The following is a 21,547-nucleotide window of genomic DNA, read 5'->3' on the forward strand; positions in this document are numbered from 1 at the left end:
GCTTGTAACTCCTCCAGAGTTGTCATAGGTGAATAGATGACCTCCCTCATGAGTCCCCTTCCAGCACGGTCCTCTGCTTTTGAGGACAGCCTGTCCTGGCAGATTTACAACTGTGCCATATTCTTTCCATTGCTTGATGATTAAATTAACTGTACCCCAAGGGATATTCCGTGACTTAGAAATTTTCTTGTATCCATTTCTTGACTTGTGCTTCTCAATAACAGAGTTGCTTGGAGTTTTCGTTTGTCTTTACAGTGTAGTTTTTGCTAGAATACTGACTCACCAGCAGTTGGACCTTCCAGATACAGGCGTATTTTTACTACAATCCATTGAAACACCTTGACTGCACACGGTGGATCTCCATTTACCTAATCATGTCACTTCTAAAACCAACTGGCTGCACCAGCGATGGTTTGGTGTGTCAAATTAAAGAGGATGAATACTTAGACAATCAGTTATTTTATGTTTTATATTTGTAATTAATTTAGATCACTTTGTAGAGATCTGTGTTCACTTTTTTATGAAAGAGTCTTTTTCTGTTGATTGGTGTCAAAAAAGCCAAATTAAATCCATTGTGATTCAATGTGGCAAAACAATAAAACATGGACTCTTCCAAAGGGGTTGAATACTTTTTATAGGTACTGTGCTCTGATAATAAATTTTACTTTGAACTTTGTACTTCTTGCTGCCTCGGTATATAATCACAGACCCCACCCACCCCAGACAACCTCTATTCTTCTTTCTCCCATCAGAAATAGAATCAGTTTAATATCATCAGCATATGTGGTGAAATTTGTTCTTTTGTGGCAGCAGTACATTGCAATACGTAGTAATAATAAAATCTGTAAATTCCAGTAAGAAGTGCGTATATTTACACTCAAACTTCTTACTTCTTATTTTACTTAAAATACTTATCTTTTTAAGCTTAATTAAATAAGTAGTGCAAAAAGAAATAAAAATAAAGTGAGGAAGTGTTCATGGGTTCAATGTCCGTTTAGAAATCTGATGACAGAGGGAAAGAAACTATTCCTGAAATGTTGAGCATGTGTGTAACACCCTGGTTAAGATTCTTACTGCTATGCTGTAGGTATTTCATTTTAGCAGATCTGTAAGACCAGTCCGTTCTGCTCTCTGATTGTTTGGGTTTGAGCTGAGATAAGAGGCTTTGCTGTTCAATTTAGGAATGTGGTGTCGGCCAATTAGGATGGTGGAATGGGGGGAGGGGGTTTTCTTTGGCGGGAGCTGGGAGAAGACAGGAGGGTGGCTGAGGAGGCCGTCCCTGTTGCACAAGGTGCTTTGTGCAGATGAGTGGCTTTGAGGAGGAAGGACCGATGCTCCCGAGAGAGAGCCCAATTGTTCAAGATGGACTTTGAGTGACATTGGGAGGGTGGTTTGTGCTTTCACACATTGAGGGTCCAGCATGTGGGTTACAGACAACATCAAGCTTTGAACTCCACCGTTCACATGTGACAGCTTAAGTATAATGGGTTCTTTTTGTTTTTTTTCTTTCCTTAAATAACTGTTTGCTTAAGTTAACATTCTTAAATATACTTCTTTATAATTATTTGCAGTTTGCAATCTGTTATTTCTTGTCGGGGTATTAAATCACACAGCATTCACACAAACCAGAGCTTTGGTGGACGAGACATCCCAATCTCACGGGTTTGGCCATACACACCCTCGACGTACAAAGCCTGAGAAGGGTGGAATCCAGTGGCTGTTAGCGAGGGGCTAACGAGCCGCATTTCCAGAGATGCCCAGTAAGAGGGGGTTTCATGTGTCTTTGGGCTGCTGTACCTCCCTTCTGATGGTAACAATGAGAAGAGGGCACGTCCTGGGTGATGGGGGTCCTTAATGATGGATGCCAAAGCATTACTCCTTGAAGGTGTCCTGGATGCTGGTGGGGTTTGTGCCCACGATGGAGCAGACTGAGTTTACACCTTTCTGTGGCTTCTTTCAATCCTGTGCAGTGGCCCTCCTCCTCATACCAGATGGTGATGCAGCCAGTTAGAATGCTCTCCATGGTGAGCATTGGGCAGAAGATAGAGAGGTCTGAAAACACCTCCCCTCCAAGGACTTCTCACTGCCTGGTTCATAATCAAAGATCCACTCACCCCAGACATTCTCTCTTCTGTCCCATCCCACAGGCAGAAGATACAAAAGACTGAAGGTACATACCACCAGGTTCAAGGTCAGCTTCTAAACAAGTGTTATAAAACTACTGAACTGTCCTCTAGTGCACTAAGATGGACTCTTGGCCTGACAGTCTACTTTTGTCATGGCCTTGCTCCTTACTGTCTGCCTCCACTGTACTTTCTCTGTAACTAGCACTTTAGAGCAGGGGTCCCAACCTGGGGTCCACGGACACCTTGCATAATAGTACTCATCCATGGCATAACAAAGTTGGGAACCCCTCCTTGGTTTACTGTCATGGAGAAACACAGCACAGAAACAGCCCTAAGACCATCCAGTCCATTCTGAACTATTATTCTGGATTCTAGCATTCCTCAGATCCTCCCAGATTACTTGGCTCTGATCCGACCTCTCCCCTTAGTCCCGTCCCTGCAGTGTTCTCACTATCTTCCCCTCTCTGATTCAGAGCAATTAGTCTGTACTCATTGTGTTCATTTTCATATCAACAGGACACACGCGAAAGCTACAGTTGCTGGAATCTGGAGCAAAGATTCCGTATTCTAGGTCCACCAGCATTTTGTGTGTGTTGTTTGAATTTCCAGCATCTGCAGATTTCCTCGTGTTTATTCCGTATTCTCGTACTGTTTCCCCTCAAACTGCTTCAACGCACTGTTGTAGTGAAATGAGCTGTATAGTTGACATGCAAAGCGAAGTTTTCACTGTGCCTCAATACACATGCCAATTTAAACCATTTTACCAATGAGATTCCTATTGGCTTGGTAGAACAACACAGAACACAACGGACTGGTTTCAACACACACTAGTGAAGAAGTTTCCCCTCAGCTTCCCCTTAACCCATGACCTCTAGTTCTAGTCTGACTCAGTGTCAGTGGAAAAAGCCTGCTTCCATTCAGCCTATCTTTATGCCTCATAATCGTGTACACTGCCTTTGAATATTCCCTCATTCTTCTATACTCCAATCCCATGTTCAATTGCCTTGGCTGTAGACTCACTTTCAGCTTAGGTTTAATGTTTAATGTCGTCAGCACTCAACACTCAGCTTCCCTATTTGCGTGATTTGCTCGAGACGCTTCAGCGCAGAACAGTATCTGCGGCAGTGGCCTGTGGCCATTGACACGGTGCTGAACTGACTGACTTGGAGGCTGTGGCATGTGGCCATCAGCTCCTAGACTGGCTTTATTCACCTCAACAGCTCGAGGCTGTGGACTCTCTTTTGGGAATTCCGCACTTTTATGTTTAATGTTCTTTGTTTAATGTATGGATCTATTTCTTTTAGCGCAATGACTCCTCTTAGCACACTTATTGACTGATAATTTACCCATGCGTATTGATCTCTTGTTCTCTGTCTGCAAAATGAATATACCAGTTAACCTCGCCTCCTCCTGCGTGCTGTTATTTAATTGGTATGTAACTGTATACTTTGTGTTATTTGTTCGCCTTTTGCTGTTTGTGTGATTTGCTTTTTCTTGTACGTTTGATGATCTTGTTGTGTGGGGTTTTTCTTCAAACGGGTTCCATGGTGTTTCTTTGTTTAGTAGCTGCCTGCAGGAAGGCGAATCTCAGGGTTGTGTACTGCATACAAACTTGCATAATAAATATACTCAGAACTTTGAAATTTGAGTAAAGTCATAACCTTTCCCTATATCTCAGCTTCTCAGGTCCTGGCGACGTCCTTGTAAATTTTCTCTGTGCTCTTCCAATCTTATTTACGTCTTTCCTGTCGGTAGGTGACCAAAAGTGCACACAATACTCCAGATTAGGCTTCACCAACATCTTATACAACTTTAACATAACACTCCAACTCCTGTACTCACTATTTTGATTTATGAAGGCCACTGTCCCAAAAGCTCTCTTTACAACCCTATCTAGCAGTGATGCCACTTACAAGGAATTAGGGATCTGTATAAAGTTTACAAGGATACTGCTGGGACTTCAGTTATAGAGAAACATTGAATAGGTAAAGGCTTTATTCCCTGGACTGTAAGAGAATGAGGCGAGTTTTATAGAGGTATACATGGAGGATTTTTCCTCTGAGGTTGGGTGAGACCAGAATTAGAGGCCACAGGTTAAGGATAAAAGGTCGAACTTCTTCACTCAGAGAGAGGTGCAAGTGTGGAACAAGCAGCCAGTGGAAGTGGTGGACTTGAGATCAACTGAGACATTTAAGAGAGGTTTGGATAGGTACATGGATGGGAGGGGAATGGAGGGCTATGGTCCAGGTGCAGGCCAATGGGACTAGGCAGAAAAACAAGTTAGCATAGACTAGATGGGCGAAAGGACCGGTGTCATGCTCTATTGCTGTTTGGGTCCCCGGATGGTGGGAAGGTGAGAGGTGATGGGACAAGCGTTGCATGATCTTTGTTTGAAAGAGAATGTGCCAGAAGAAGGTGGGGGTGCGGTGGATGACAAGTGAATAGATTAGGATATGAGTTTTTAGTTTGATACTTTCTTTTATCTCCTTAGTTATCCAAGGCTGGCTCTCCCCACCCCTACTGTCCTTGCTTTTAACTGGAATATACTTTTATTGAGCGCAGTGAAAAATCTCTTTGAAGGTATTCCACTGTTCCTCAACCATCCCACCATATAGTCTGTGTTCCCAGTCTAGACTATCCAAATCCTCCCTCATCCTGTTGTAGTCTCCATTGTTTAGGCATGTTTTAGATCAAACTCTCTATTTGTATGAGAAACTCAATCATACTGTGATCACTCTTTCCAAGGGGATCCCTGACTACAAGATCACTAATCTTACCTGTCTCACTGCACAGGACCAGATCGAAGACAACACGTTCCCTTCTAGGCTCAGTAATGTGCTCTTTATAAGGAGTTTGTACATCCGCCCCGTGACCGCACGGGTATCCTCTGGTTGGTCCGGTTTCCCCCCACATTCCAAAGGTGTATGGGGGTGATAGGTTAGTTGTTCACATGGGGGTAATTGGGTGGCACCAGCTGGTTGGAGCACAAGGGTTTATTAACTACCATGCTGTATCTCTAAATCGGGGTTCCCAACCGCTTTATGCCTTGAACCCCTACCATTAACCAAGGAGTTAGTAGACCCCAGGTTAGGAATCCCTGCTCTAAATTAATATAAAGAATTACTGTAAAAAATAAAATTTACGTTGAACATAGGAATGGAACTGGAATTGGTTTATTATTGTCACGTGTACCAAGATACAATAAAAATCTTGTCTGGCATGTTCCTCATACAGATCATTACACAGAGCACTGAGGTAGAACAAGGTAAAACAATCACAGATGCAGAATCAAGTGTTAAATTCACAGAGAAAGATACGGGCCAAATGCGGGCAAGTGAAACCGGCTCAGTCTGAATCAGAATCAAGTTTAATATCACTGGTGTATATCGTCCAATCTGTTGTTTTGTGGCAGTGGTAGATTGCAGTAAAACACTGTAGATTACAATGAGAGGAAAGTTTAATCAAGAAACAACAAGAAAGCAAAGATAGTGAGGTAGTGTTTATCGTTCATTCAAAAATCTGATGGCGGAGGGGATTGTTCCTATAATGTTGAGTGTGTGCTTTCAGGCTCCGGTACCTCCTCCTTGATGGTAGCGATGAGGAGAGGGCTCGTCCTGGGTGGTGGGGGTCCTTAATGACGTCTACTCCCTTTTCACCTTTGATGATGGCTGCTGCTTTTCTCCGCATCCTTTCACGTGGATATGCTCAGTGGCTGGGACGGCTTCACCCGTGATGTCCTGGGCCGAGTCCACGACCTCTTGTCGGATTTTCCGCTCAGAGGCACTGGTGTTCCCACAGCAGGCAGCAACCAGCCCACGTTCGGAAGTTTGACAAGGTTTTCGATGCCGTGCCGAATCTCCGCGGACTCGCGAGGAAGCAGAGGCGCTGCCGTGCTTTCTTTGCAATTATATTTGTATGATGGGTCCAGGGCAGGTCCTCTGAGATAGTGACATGTAGGAATTTAAAGTTGCTGATCCTCTCCACCTCTGACCCTCCGATAACGTTGAGCTTACAAAGCTGTGCAGCTGTTTCCGTTGTGTCGTGGCCCCTCCATACCACACTGTGATGCAAACCAGATCTCCACGATACATCTGTAGACATCTGACACTTCTTGATTGGCAGGGACAAGTCGGGCCGAACGGCCTGTTTCCGAGCCCTGCATCTCGGTGAACGTTAACCCTTCACTTGCCAGCTCTCCCTCTCTCAGAAGTTCGGCTTGAAATCTGAAGTTCGTTGGCTGGTCTCTGCAAGCATGAATGCCGAAGCTGTGACTTGAGATAAGAATCGCCTTTGAGGTAGAAAGGCGTGACCGGTTATTTTGCAATATGGGAGGGGAGAACACGGCGTCATTGACTCGGGCTGTAGGAGGGATCTCCCCGCCCATTTTTTGGTCAGTTTTGTAAAGAGTTTCAGTTGCTGGCTTGGAAGCATCGTCGGTTTTGAGGCTGAGATCTGTCTCCGGCAGTTAAAACAACAGCGGATGAATGTGGACGCCGTGAGCAGCCCCGCGATGCGGAAATAGCCGATGCGCGGAAGTTTTCAGTGGAGAAACTTAAGACAATTTTTTTTTGAGAAGGTGGGGGGTGACGGGAGAGGAACGACTACAATATGGACAAGGCCATTAAGGAGGGGCAACTCTATATCTTGCAACCTAAATTCGGAAAGGTAAGGCTCCAGAAGCAATATTTGAGTATTTTCCTATTCAATAGTAAATGTGCACTCTCTCGGGTCGGGTGACGGCGACTGCCAGGGAGCGCTGTTGCCCTTAGTCGCTCTGTGTATATGTAAACTTTATGTTCAGCGCGGTTTCTAGTGCCCTGGGCACTTTGCATTTTTTTCGTGTGAAAAACTTGAATCGGTAAAACTGCAGCCGAGGTGGTTTCCAGAGCCGAGTTCCACAGGAGGGCTCTGGTCTGCATTTTAAGCGTTTATTTTTCTTAAAATATTAATCCACTTAAAAATCAGGTCTGGCGTCTGCGTGTGCTAACGTTACTCGTTTAAGAGCAGGCCAGTTAGGGTAGTTGGACTTAGCAAGGATTTGTTTAAAATCTTGGTCTGATACAAACATTTTGAGTGGCCTTTGTGGTTTACACAGTTGGCCTGCGTTCTTTTGTCTAAATTAACCATGCTCTTAAGATTTAGTCGGCCGATCAGCAGAGATATTCCAGACATGAGAAAATCTGCAGATGCTGGAAATCCAAAGCAACACACACAAAATGCTGGAGGAGCTCAGCAGGCGAGGCGGCATCTGTGGAGAAAGAGTGAAAAGTCCACGTTTCGGTCCGAGACCAGGGTCTTGTCCTCTTCCATAAAAACTGCCTGGCCTGCTAAGTTCCTCCAGCATTTTGTGCGTGCTGTATTGCTTTGGGTTTCCAGCATCCGCAGATTTACTCGTTGTTAGAGATATTCCAGTCTTGTGTTGACTCCCGTTGTCTGAATGTGTTAGTTTAAACCGCAGAGGGGTCAGTCACTTAGAGTGTGAGTGAGTGAGTGTGTGTGTGTGTGTGTGTACAGAACTCAGGCCCCTGGTGAAACTGGAATCACATACGGCCCAGGACACAGACTAGAAAAGGGTGGACGCTGATCTGAGTGTACTCTGTTACATTGACTATATTATACATTACTATGTTTGCACATTTAGACGGAGACGAAACGTAAAGATTTTTACTCCTCATGTATGTGAAGGATGTAAGAAATAAATACAATTAAATCCAATTCGCAGCGCACAGTGAACCCGCCGGGCTCCGCTGGCGTTTTGGCAGCTTACGATCACTCTTTTTGCTGGCCAGTGACTTCTACCATCCAGTTCCTAAAAGCAACGGAATTCATTGCGAACGTGCATGAACAAATAACGGCTACAAATCTGCCCCTACGCCATCAGATTTCTAAATGGACAAAGGACCTTATCTCACTTTTTTTTTTGCTCTCTATTTGCACTACTTGTGTAATTCAGCATTTTAGATATATATATTTCTGATTGTAATTGGCAGATTTTATTATTATGTACTGTAATACGTTGCTGCCACAAAACAGCACATTTCACAACATAGCCCGGTGATTTCAAACCCGATTCGGATTCAGAAATAAGCACATTGAGAGAGAAAAGGTTCGTTCAGTCTGAGTGACAAGTCTTTCGCATTTTCAAGAATAAGGGTTTCCAAACTTTTCAGCCAGACCCAGTGTTTTGGAAAAGGAACATTCGGCCCACAATGTGTTGACCCTTTTGACCTACTCTTAAGATCAATCTAACTTTTCCCTCCCAAGGATATACCGGTAATGCTGAGGCTTTGTAAGGCATTGGTTAGACCAGACTTGGAGTATTATGACCAATTATCTAAGAAAGGATGTGCTGGAATTGGAGAGTCCACAGGAGGTTCTCAAGAATGGTCCTAGGAGTGAAAGGGTTAACATACGGGAGCCTTGGATGGCTCTGGGTCTGAACTTGCTGGAGTTTGGAAAAGTAAGGAGTGATCTCATTGAAACTTATTGAATATTGAAAGGCCTCCATAGAGTGGATGGAGGGAGGATGTTTCCTACAGTAGTGGAGTATAGGACCAGAGGGCACAGCCTCAGAATGTGGTGGGGGGTGGGGGAACTTAACTCTGACCTCCTCCCCCACTCTGCCCTTTCCCATTGGCCTTTGACGCCCCGGGGAAATGCTGCTGACTGTCCACTCGATCTATGCCTCTCGTCATCTTGTACACCTCCATCAAGTCATAAAGTCAAGTATATAAAATAGTACAGCACAGGAACAGGCCATTCAGCCCACAATATTGTGCCGTACTAATTAAGCAAGTGACTAAGCAAGCTCCTTCTGCCTACACAATGCTCATCTCCCTCAATCTTCTACACGTTCATCTGTTGTCCCAAGAGTCTCTGAAGTGTGTCTGTCACAACCACCTCCCACCGCCACTCCAGGCACCCACCATTTCCTGTGTGGGACTGGGGGAAATAATTTGCCCTGCACATCTCCGAACTTCCCCCGTCACCTTAACTGACTGTAATTCCACTGGAGCAGAATTAGGCCATTCAGCCCATTGAGGCTACTCCATTCCATCGTGGTTGCTTTATTATCCCTCTGAACCCCATTCTCCTGGCTTTTCCACGTAACCTTTGACACTCTGACTGATCAAGAACCTCTCAACCTCCTCTTTAAATATACCCAATGACCTGGCCGCCACAGCTGGCTGTGGCGATGAATTCCACAGGTTCACCACCCTCTGGCTAAAGAAATTCCTCCTCATCTCTGTTCTAAAGGCCTGTCCTTCTACCTGAAGCTGTGCCCTCTGGTGCTAGTCTCACCCACATGCATGCCCTTTGTGTTAGATTCCCAGCTAAGAAACAACAGTTAAGAAATTTCTTTTATTTCTGAAGTGGTTTAGCCTTTGGGGCTTCCGTTTTGCATTGCGTATGTCCTGAAGCTGACTAATCACAAAGATATCCATGAGGTGAGGAAAGTCATTGGAATTCCTCTTTCATGCCTGTCCCCTCCCTCGCTCTACCCACTGCTGAGCACCAGCTCAGTGACACACTGCGTAGTACCGTGACTCCCTGGAAGATTCCAAGCAATTTCCAGAGCAATCATCATAAAACTAGGGCAAAATAATAGCAGAATCAAAATTATAATGTTATAATTAAATAAGTACAAAAATAAGAGGCGAATAAGTAGTGAGGTAGTGTACACAGGTTCATTGTCCATTTAGAAATCTGATGGGGGAGGGGTAGAAGCTGTTCCTGAATCATTGAGTGTGTGTCTTCAGGCTCCTGTACCTCCTCCCTGATGGTAGCGATGAGAAGAGGGCATGGCCTGGGTGCTGGGGGTCTTTAAAGATGGATTCTACCTTTTTGAGGCACTACTGCCTCAAGGTGTCCTGGATGCTGGGGAGGCTCGTGCCCATGATGAAGCTGGCTGAGTTTACAACCCTCTGCAGCTTTTTCCAATCCTCTGCAGTGGTCCTTGTTGCAAAGATATGGCGGTGGAACGAACCCAAGTGCTGAACACGGGCGTGGAGGCCGAGTAGGGAGGCATTACGGTGGTAGCGAGCGCGGAATTGGTGCCAAGGGAGTCTTCGCCCGGAGTCTAGGTTTTAGTCGAGAATTCAGGAACGATGCTAGACTAGAACCGATCGTCCTAAGAACCACGGAACAAGGTTACTCGTACACAAGTCGACCAAACAAACTGGCAGCTCCAAGTTGTGGTCACAGGATTTTTGTACTGCATTTGCTGATGGAAAGCAGGTGTGTGTAGTTAGTGGAACCTGGGAATGATTGGGAACTAAACGAGGGGATTGAGGCCCAATTCCTGAGGAAAATAGCCAGGTGGGCGATTGCCAGGAGGGACTGTGACAGTCCTTCCACACCAGACTGCGATGCAACCAGTTAGAATGCTCTCTATGCTACATCTGTAGAAATTTGATAGTCTTTGGTGACAAACTAAATCTCATCAAGCTCCTGATGAAATACAGCCTCTGTTGCGCCTTCTTTGTAATAGCATCAATATGTTGGAGTCAGGATAGATCTACAGCGATGTTGGCATCCAGAAACTTGATCCCTCAATGAGGACTGGCATGTGTTTTCTTGACTTTTCCTTTCTGGTCTTGCTGATGTTGGGTGCAGGGTCGTTGCTGTGACGCCACTCAACCAGCTGATCTCTCTCACTCCTGTACGCCTCCTCATCACACAGTTGTGGGCGTGGAGAGTAGAGCAGTGGGCCAACCACGCAACCTTGAGGTGCACCATCGTTGATTGTCAGCGAGGGGGAGGTGTTATTTCTGATCTGAACTGACAGTGGTCTACCAGTGAGGAGGTCGAGGATCCAGTTGCAGAAGGCTCAGGTTTTGGAGTTTGTTGATTAGAACTTGAGGGTATGATGGTTTTGAAAGCTGAGCTGTAGTCAATAACCAAAAGCCTGACGTAGGTATCCAGGGCTGAGTGGAGAGCCAGTGAGATTGCATCTCATTGTCGTAATAGGCAAATTGCATCTATCATAACCTGAAGAATTCACATGGCAGATGAAATTTAATGCAGAAAATTGTGAGGTGTTGTACTTTGGGAGCATAAACCAGGGTAGGACTTGCATGATCGAATAAGGCTTGGTGTGCAGAAGAATCTGGGAATAGAGGTCCGTAATTCCATGAAAGTGGAGTCGCAGGTATATGGGGTTGTAAAGACAACTTTTAGCACATTGGCCTTCATCAGGGACATCTACCACCCAGGGCATGTTCTTTTCTTGCTCTGCTGTCATGAAAGTGGTACAAGAGCTTCGGGACGTATATCACCAGGTCAGGAGCAGTCATTACCCCTCAACTTTCAGGCTCTTAAACCAGAGGGGATAACTTCACTCAACTTCACTTGCCCCATCATTGAAATGTTCCCACACCCAATGGACTCACTTTCAAGGACTCTTCATCTTACGTTCCCTATTTATTACTTATTTATATTGTTTCTTCTTTTTGCATTCACACAATTGAATTCAATTTACTATTACTTACATCATGTACATGAGTAAAAAAAACTTTACATTATGTCTCCATCTAAATGTGCAATTTATAGTAATTTATAATAGTATGTACAACTGGACAGTCAATATAACATAGAAATACAATTGTGTCAGCATGAATTAATCAGTCTGAAAGCCTGGTGGAAGAAGCTTTTACACTGTGGTATTGGTTCCCGGATGGTAGCAGCTGGAACAGTTTGTAGTTGGGGTGACTCAAGTCACCATTGATCTTTCAGACCCTTTTTACACACCTGTCTTTGTAAGTGTCCTGAATAGTGGGAAGTTCACATCTACAGATGCGCTGGGCTGTCCGCACCACTCTCTGCAGAGTCCTGTGATTAAGGGAGGTACAGTTCCCATACCAGGCAGTGATGCAGCCAGTCAGGATGCTCCCAATTGTGCCCCTACAGAAAGTTCTTAATTGTCTTCTACACTGTGGCTAAATGCCCTAGTTGGGCAGTCTTTCATTTATTCTGATATAGTTTATTCTACAGCTTTGTTGAGTTTGCCCACAAGAAAATAAATCTCAGGGTGGCATACATTATATGTACTGTGATAATAAATTTACTTTGAACTCTTAATGAGTGATACATGAGTTATGGTAGTGCACCACACAAAATGCTCGCGAAACTCAGCAGGTCAGGCAGCATCTATGAGGGAAATGGGCAGCTGACATTTTGGGTTGTGACCCTTCCAGCAAAACATCGACTGTCCATTTCCCTCCATGGATGCTGCCTGACCTGCTGAGTTCCTCCAGCTCCACGTGTGTGTGTTGCTGTAGATTTCCTGCATCTGCAGTCCAGTCATGTTGGTGTTATAATTTTAAGTTACAGAGATTTGGGCTGCAGATTTAAGCTAAATTCAAGTCTCACCTTGAAAGCTGAAGAATTTAAATTCAGTTTATTAAATCTGGAATTAATCAGAATCATGTTTAGTATCACTGGCGTATGTTGTGAAATTTGTTGTTTTGCGGCAGCAGTACACTAATACATAATTAGAAAAAAATAACTATTTAGTTGACTGCAAGTTTCTGCAACATTCATGGACTCATGGTCTTGGACTATTGTTTTTGTGTGACTGTATTTTACTGATATCTTGTATGTGCCTTGTGGTATGTATGGCCGTTGGTGCTGTGGTTTGCACCTTGGCCCTGGATTAATGCTGTTGGGCTGCATTCATGTACGGTTGAATGACAATTAAACTTGAACCTATAAACTTGGATATCAACTCTAAAACATACATATTTGATAGTTCCCATCGGAGCTGCACACGACAGTCACCACTTATTAGTGTCATCTTGGCTGTAGAACTAGTTTTTAAAAATGTATGTCTTCAGTATCCCCTGGATTACTCCATGAATTTCTCTTAAAGAGGAGAGGGTCAGCAACTTTAAATTCCTCAGTATTATCGTTCACACACACACATGAATGCTCTTACCAAGAAAGCACGGCAGCACCCCTTCTTCCTTAGGAGTCTGGAGAGTTTCGGTGTGGAGAACTTCACTCACCTCAACACTGAGCTGTTCCCACAACCTATGGACTCGCTTCCAAGTCCTCTATAACTCGTGGTCTTGGTGATATTTATTTATGTATTACTTTGTATTTCACATTTGGTCTTTTGCACACTGGATGTTTGTCACTTTTGATAATAAATTTACCTTAAACTACTTACTTTCAACTGTCCAAAATGCAACACCTCATGCTTGTCTGGGTTAATCTCCATCTGCCATTTTCCGCTCACTTTCCCACTGATCTATACCCTGCTGAATACTTTGACAACTTCCCTTGCTATCTAAAAACTTTCCAGTTTTTCCGGTGCTTGCAAACTTATTAATCAGTCCACCAACATTTTTGTTAAAATCATTTATATAAAGAACAAACAACAGAGGTTCCAGCACTGATTCTTGCTAAACGCCACTGGTCACGGACCTCCAGTCAAAATAATGCCCCTCTGCCACTACCCCCAGTCTTTTATGGCCAAGCTAATTTTGAGATCAATCTACCACGTTGACATGGTTCCCATGTGTCATAGTCCAAACTGAAGTCTATGTTGGTGACACCTGCTACACTACTCTCATCAAATTGTCTCTATCATGGATGTAGAAACTTTGGAGAGGGTACAGAGGAATTTGACCAGGATGCTGTCTAGATTAGAGAGCATGTCTTATCAGGACCGCTTGAGCAAGCTAGGGAGGATGAGAGATGATTTGACAGTGGTGAAAAGAGGCGTAGGTCAAGTGGACAGCCAGAGGTGGAAATGGCATAATTTTAAGGTGGTTGGAGGAAAGTATAAGGGACATGTCAGAGGCAGTTTTCTTTTTAAACAGACAGTGGTGGGTGTATGGAGCACTCTGCAAGAGACAGTGGTAGAGACAGATTTATTAGGGACATTTAAGAGATGATAGATGATAGAAAAATGGAGGACTATGTAGGAGGGAAGGGTTAGATTGACCTTAGAAGGTTAAAAGGCCAGCAAAACATTGTGGGTTGAAGGGCCTGTACTGTGCTGTAGTGTTCTATGTTCTAATTTTTTAAGACATGACTTGTTTCAAGGGTCTCTGAGGTTCATGTTGCATGTGTTCCTGGATTCTGGTTGCTCTTAGTTTTCTTGCTGTTTTTGAGCAGTTTTGATCGATGTGGACCGGGGTGCTTCAGAGAAGAAAGCTTTCCACTCTGGCCTGCAGTGGGCTAGCGGCGTGATGTCGATCTGAACTAAAGTGAATACTACTACTGATGTGATATTTTATGTCTTGTCTGCTTGTTTTTTGCTGTTGTATAATAGGTTCTTTTTTCTTGTGTTGGTTGGTTGATGTTTTATTGAAGAGATCCATGGTGTTTCCTTGTTTTGTGGCGGCTACCTGTGGACAAATCCCAGAGTTCTGCAATTCTGTACATATACTTTGATTCTTTGAATCTTTTTCTTGTGCGAATAAATCTGATCCCTCAATCTCCTCCGTAGATTTTTCTATCACTGATGCAAGGCATATTGGCGTATAATTTCCTCACAGGTTTTTACCGTCATTCTTTCTATCAGTGGCATAGTAGCATAACGGTTAGCGAAACGCTATTACAGTGCCAGTGATCTGGGTTCGATTCCCGCTGCTGTCTGTAAGGAGTTTGTAAGCTCTCCCCGTGACTGTGTAGCTTTGGGTTGCTCCAGTGTTCCAAAGTTGTAATACAGTGAAATGAGTCGTTTGTGTCAACGACCAACACAGTCCAATGACGTGCTGGGTCGGCCCACGAGTGTCATCGTGTTTCCAGCATCAACATAGCATGACCACAACTTGTCAACGCGTGGAATGTGCGAGGAAACAAGAGCGCCCTGAGGAAACCCACACGGTTATGGGGTGAACATTCAAATTCCTCGCGTACACAGTCAGCAATTTGGCTCCAATCGCTGGCGCTGCTGTGCATTGCGCTAACCTCTGCACTACCATACCAACCCCTGTTATCATTATCATCATCATAATGTGCTGTGTCATATGATGTAGGCGATTGTGGTCTTGGGACCATGATTGTTCTTGGCAAATTCTATAGAAGTGGTTTGCCACTGCAACCTTTACAAGACTGGTGACCCCAGCCATTGTCAATACTCTTCAGAGATTGCCTGCCTGGCGTCAGTGGTCGCATAACCAGGACTTGTGATATGCGGCAACTGCTCATACGACCATCCACCACCTGCTCCCATGGCTTCACATGACCCTGATCAGGGGGCTAAGCAGGTGCTACACCTTGGCCGAGGGTGACCTGCAGGCTAGCAGAGGGAAGTAGTGCCCTACACCTTCTTTGGTAGAGATGCGTCTCCACCCTGCCACACTAAGTTTCTCTTTGCAGTTTTGCGTATGTGTACTTGTGTGTATGACAATAAGTTCAACTTGATACCCATTCACATGGTCACAGGGAGAACGTGCAGACTCCACAGAGGCAGCACCTGAGTTAGGTTTGAACTAGAGTCACCAGCTTCAGTGTCGCCCTCTTCCGGTAATGTTGGTCATAGGGTAAATCCATGCGCAGAACATAGGAGAAACATACTACTGAACTATTTTTGAATTGGTTTATTATTGCCACGTATATTGAGGTACAACAGAAAATAATCTTTGTTATAGATGCCATTCATATAGATCATTTCATCACATCAATACATCAAGGCAATACAACAGCATGGAAGTGTAGTGGTTAGCGTAGCACTTCAGGGCTAGGGTTCAATTCCTGCCACTGTCTGTGAGGAGTTTGCATATTTTCCCTGTGAGTGTGTGGGTTTCCTTTGAGTACTCTGCTTCTCACATTCAAAAGACGTATGGTTATGGTTAGTGAGTCGTTCGTTTGCCACATTGGCACCAGAAGTGTGGCAACATTTGCAGGCGGCCCAGCACAAACCTCACTGATTTGACTTGACACAAACTATGCATTTCACTGTATGTTTTGCTGTACGTGTGGCAAGTATAGCTAATGTTTAATTTTTCAACAGAATGCAGAGTAGATTGTCTTATGGTCTTTAAATTTTCACTTAAAAGTGTAGAATGGTTTTAGTTGAAGTAATTGAGAAGAATGAGAGGGGAACTTGAAGCATACAAAGTTATGAAAGGGATAATTTGAATCGAGGCAGGAAAGTTGTTTCCACTGGTGAGAGAGACTAGAACTAGGAGACACGGCTTGAAGATTCAGCGGATTTGATTTAGAACGGTGAAGAGGAGAGTGCTTTTCCCAGAATGTAGTGAATTTGTGGGATTCTGTGCCCAGGGAAGCAGTTGAAGCTACATCATTAAATATATTTAAGACATAATTGATCTTTTACTGGGCTGAGGGTGATGGAGATGAGTCCATGGCCTGACTAGTGATGATCTGATTGAATGGCAGAGCAGGCTAATGGGCGAGATGGCTGTCTTCTGCTCTGGTTGTTATGTGAGGCCTAGAACTACAGAGAGCAGCCTGTAATAAGGAGCCACGCTCCAGGGCAAGCTTGTGTCAAGAACCCTATGGGCCCGGTCCCCTATTTTGTTAAATGTTGTCTTATTGAGAGTAGTTAACTCTCTATACTTTCTATTTAATCTTTTCAAGTTTATTTTGACTGGCACAAGTTTTCAGTGTACTGCGCATACTTAAAGTGGGCTCCCAATTAGTCCTAAGTGTGAGGTCCTCGTGTGTTCTGAGTATGTTCTCAGAATGATTGTGCGGTGTTGCTCGATCAAGCCACCGATGTTTGGTTCTTCCTCTGAATAAGCTCTCGTTTTTGTCTCAACATGGGAGCTTGCTGTTCCTCAGTATCTGGGTTCAGCCTTCTGTCAGCGCACACCATGATAATCTTGGTTCCACTTAGGGCTCTATAGTCAGAGAAAGAGATAAGCGTTTCAGTGGCCATGGGCTGAACCTCCATATGTTATGTCATCTCCCTGGTACTGGGGTCAAGGATGTTTCTGAGAAGGTGCAGGACTTTCTGAGAGGAGAGGGTGAGTTATCGTCTACATTGATGTCAGTAACATAGAAAGCAAGGGAGATGAGTTCCTTTCTGCTCTCTGGGTCTACAACCTAACCAGTCAGCCATTTGATCCTTAGTCGTGGATGTTTTTCATCCAATGTAGGTGTGCAAAGGTGCATTGAGAAACTTGCAGCAGCATTGGAGATGAAGGGGAATTTCTTTAACCAGAGGATTGTTAATCTGTGGCATACTTGGCTGCATGTGGACATGGAGGCCAAGTCATTTGGTATATTTAAAGTGGAAGTTGATAGGTCAACCTTTGATTGGTCAAGGCATCAAAGGTTATGGGGAGATGGCAGGAGAATGGGATTTGATCAGGAGTGGTGTTTTTGTTGGCAGTATGCCCAGAATAAAATAAGTCTCAGAGTTGTACATGGTGACACGTGTACTTTGATATTAAAGTTTGATTAATATCAAAGCAGTTGGGACTGGAAAAACACATTAACACATTCTGTGGGTTTTTGGAACGTTTGTTAAACTTAGTGGTTTTCATCGAACAGCTGAGAGGTAATGTTGCAGCTGTAGACGCGAGATTCTGCAGATGATGGAAATCCAGAGCAACACACAATGCTGGAGGAACTCAGCAGGTCAGGCAGCATCTATAGAGGGGGATTAAACAGTTGACAGTTTGGATCAAGTCCTAATGAAGGGTCTCAGCCCATAGCTTGTATGCTTCCCTGTGACCACAGGTTGACTGTGTGGTTAAGAAGGGGTATGGTGTATTGGCCTTCATTAACCGTGGGATTGAGTTTAAGAGCTGAGAGGTAATGTTACAGCTGTATAGGACCCTGGTCAGACCTCACTTGGAGTACTGTGCTCAGTTCTGGTTGTCTCACTACAGGAGGGATGTGGAAACTATAGAAAGGGTGCAGAGGAGATTTACAAGGATGTTGCCTGGATTGGGGAGCATGCCTTATGAGAATAGGTTGAGTGAACTCGGCCTTTTCTCCTTTGAGCGACAGAGGATGAGAGGTGACCTGATAGAGGTGTGTAAGATGATGAGAGGCATTGATCCTGTGGATAGTCAGAGGTTTTTTCCCAGGGCTGAAATGGCTGACATGAGAGGACACAGTTTTAAGGTGCTTGGAAGTAGGTACAGAGGAGATGTCAGGGGTAAGTTTTTTACTCAGAGAGTGGTGAGTGTGTGGAATGGGTTGTCAGCAATGGTGGTGGAGGCGGATATGATAGGGTCTTTTAAGAGACTCCTGGATAGGTACATAGAGCTTAAAAAACTAGAGGGCTATGGGTAAGCCTAGATAGTTCTAAAGTAAGTGCATGTTCAGCACAGCTTTGTGGGCCGAAGCACCTGTATTATGCTGTAGGTTTTCTATGTTTCTAAGGATGCTCCAGTTTCCTCCCACATTCCAAAGACATACGGGCTAGTGGGTAAACTGTAATTGGGTGGTGCTGACGCGTTGTACCGGACGGGCCTGATACCGAAATACCAAGACAGAGGGGGATGTTGGATGCACGTCTGGGATGGTGATGGTTTCTGATGCATTCGGGGCGTTCGGAGACTTTTGGATAGGTATATGGATGATAGAAGATTGGACGGATATGGGATGTGTAGGAGGGAAGGGTTAGATTGATCATGGAGTAGGTTTATGTAGGTCGGCACAATATTATGGGCTGAATGGCCTGCACTGCGCTCTTCTACATACATTCTGTGTTCATTTGGTCTCCTGTTAGCCACAATATTTTCAGGTGTTCAACCTCAAAGCCTGGAATTTCCCCTTACTAAACCACCACCTTTCGTCGCCTCCCTCACTCCTTGAAGTGTAGTCCTGATATAGCACCGTATTTCCTGGTTTCAAATGTTGTTTGATCCCACACCTGTGAAATGAGCACCGTTTATTACCTTACAGTCTGCAAGTGATAAGCACCCATAGCTGACTCTTAACCTCTTCCTGTCTTTACTGAAAGTTCAGATTTATTTGCCACGTAGATAAATTGCTGTACTTTTCTATGTCTCTACATTGAAACATACCGTGAAATGCATTGTTTGCGCCAGCAACCAATGAACTGAGGATGTGCTGGGGGCAACCCGCAGGTGTCACCACACACTCCCGGCGCCAGTGTAGCAGGCCCATAATGCTCGACACAACAACACCGAACACAACATGAAAATAATCCCTGTTTTTCCTTTCTTTCTGTCTCTGTCTCTCTCTCTCTCCACACATACCTGGTCCTCTAACCACATTTCTTTGTTGCAAGTAAAGACTTTGCAAGCAATCACTTTTGGTCACCACGTCTTTTAGCTTGGGATGCCTTTCGTCGCATGAAAGCATGCCCACCACCCAGGTCATGCTCTTTTCTCACTGCTGCCATCAGGAAAGAGGTCACAGGAGCCTCAAGACTCGCACCGCTAGGTTCGGGAACAGTTAGTAGCCCTCAACCATCAGGCTCTTGAACCGGGGGGGATAACTTCACTTGCTCCATCACTGAGGTGTTCCCACAACCTTAGACTCACCTTCAAGGACTCTTCATTTCATTTTCTTGATTTTATTTATTAATGTTATTTATTTAATTTTTTATTTGTACAGTTTGTCTTTTGTGCTTTGGTTGAATGCCCAAGTTGGTGCGGTCTTTCATCGATTTAGTTATGGTTGTTATTCTATGGAATTATTGAGTATGTCCGCAAGAAAATGAATCTCGGTTGTGTATGATATATATGTACTTTGATAATTTATTTTGAACTTTTGAACTTTGTCTTTTGGTCTTAATACTATGACCACTTTGATCACTTGATGCTAAAATGGACCTTGATGCTTTTGCTCCAATAATATCAATTCTTGTAAAAATTGTGTGGAATATAGTTTTTTTTTCTTGTGAAATGTGCTCATGATTGTCTGTGTCTGTGATGCTGCTGCAAGGAAGATTTTCATTGCACCTGTGCATATGTGTACTTGTGCAGATAGCAATAAACTCTAATTTTTGATTAAAAGGCGATAAAGTCTAGACTGACACATAGACAAAATTAAATGTCAACCAAGTGGTTACTAAATGGTAGAACAAAGTGAAAGTCAAGTTTATTATCAAAGTGATAATATGGTAGCTACCATGTACGGGTGGTGGGATGGAGATGCATCTCTACCAAAGGAAGTGCTCCTTCTCTTTGCTAGCCTGCAGGTCACCTTTGGGCAAGGTATGGCACCTGCTTAGCCCCCTCCCCTGGATCAGGATCACGTGAAGCCATGGGAGCAGGTGGTGGATGGTCGTATGAGCAGCTGGTGCAGATCACAAGTCCTGGTTATGCAACCACTGACACCAGGCAGGACAATCTCAGAAGAGTATTGATAATGGCTGGGGTCACCCGTCTTGTAAAGACACTGCCCGGAAGATGGCAATGGCAAACCACTTCTGTAGAAAAATATGCCAAGAACAATAATGGTCATGGAAAGCCCATGATCACCCAGATCATACGACGTGGTATATAAGGTATATTTATTTGGAATGTTGGCTGTATACAACAGACATCACTAAAAACCCTCCTTAATTTGTTGGAAGCCAGTTCCTTTTTAACATCTTTCTCCACACCTTAACCCTGTGCCCTCTAGTTTTAGACTTGCCTATCCCAAGGAACTGTTTATTTGTGACTGCTGTTGATAAACCTTCCTTCATCGATGTGTAATGGGGAGCGTACTGACCTACTGCGGTACAGTATGGTACACCAGCTGCACCAAGTTCGACCAAGAGGCACTTCAGCGAGTGATCAGGACTGCACAGAACATCACTGGGGAAACAAGTACCAGATATGGAAACCACCTACACCTTGCTCTGTCTACGGCAAGATGGTGATGGGCTCATCTCACCCGGGTAATCGCCTGTTCAACCTCCTGCCATCTGGGAGGAGATGCACATCTAGACTGGAAACAGCTTTTGTCCCCAGGGCTGCCGTGTGCTTGAACAGTGGTCCATTTTAGATTTGTTTGTTTCTAATTCAGTTGTAACTTGAGCATCACTCTTTATTGTCATTTAGTAATTTTATTTCCATTTGCACTGAATGGATTAGCACTGCATTTGCATTTTCATCAGCAGTGATAATAAAGCTCTAACTATTTTTCCTTGTACCTGAAACTGGGTATTTGAGATTAGAACGTTCTCTCCCTGTTGAAACTTCCATTTAAAAATCTTTATTTATTGAGATACGGTGCAGAAGAGCCCCTTCCAGCCCTTGCCTTATTTGCCACACACCTTGTTTAAGCCTAGCCCAATCATGGGACAGTTTACAATGACCTGTTAACCTACCAATCGGTATGTCTTGTGGATGGTGGGGGAGGAAGCCGGAGCACCCAGGGGCAGCCCACATGGTCACAGGGAGAACACACAAACTTCTTGCAGGCAGCAGCAGCAGGAATCTGATAGGAACAAGTCCTTCTGGCCTTGGGGGCCTATCCTGTGATGCACCATCAATAACTCTCGGAGACGCGAGGCGAGATGTAGGCTT

General features: G+C 44.3%; 1 protein-coding gene across 2 annotated transcripts in view; it reads left to right on the top strand.

Annotated features, from left to right (window-relative positions):
* Positions 1 to 6,354: 6,354 nt before the first annotated feature.
* The window catches only part of dok1b (docking protein 1b), a 101,421-nt gene continuing 86,228 nt past the window's right edge, over positions 6,355 to 21,547 (top strand). The window contains exon 1 of one of the 2 annotated variants that reach the window (XM_073042088.1): positions 6,355 to 6,791. In XM_073042088.1, the coding sequence (XP_072898189.1) occupies positions 6,735 to 6,791 (57 nt within the window). In that variant the 5' untranslated portion in view covers positions 6,355 to 6,734. The remainder of the gene's footprint in view (positions 6,792 to 21,547) is intronic. The other variant, XM_073042087.1, reaches the window with a different exon arrangement.

The sequence above is a fragment of the Hemitrygon akajei genome, chromosome 4 (genome assembly GCF_048418815.1).
Source record: "Hemitrygon akajei chromosome 4, sHemAka1.3, whole genome shotgun sequence".
Lineage (NCBI taxonomy): Eukaryota > Metazoa > Chordata > Chondrichthyes > Myliobatiformes > Dasyatidae > Hemitrygon > Hemitrygon akajei.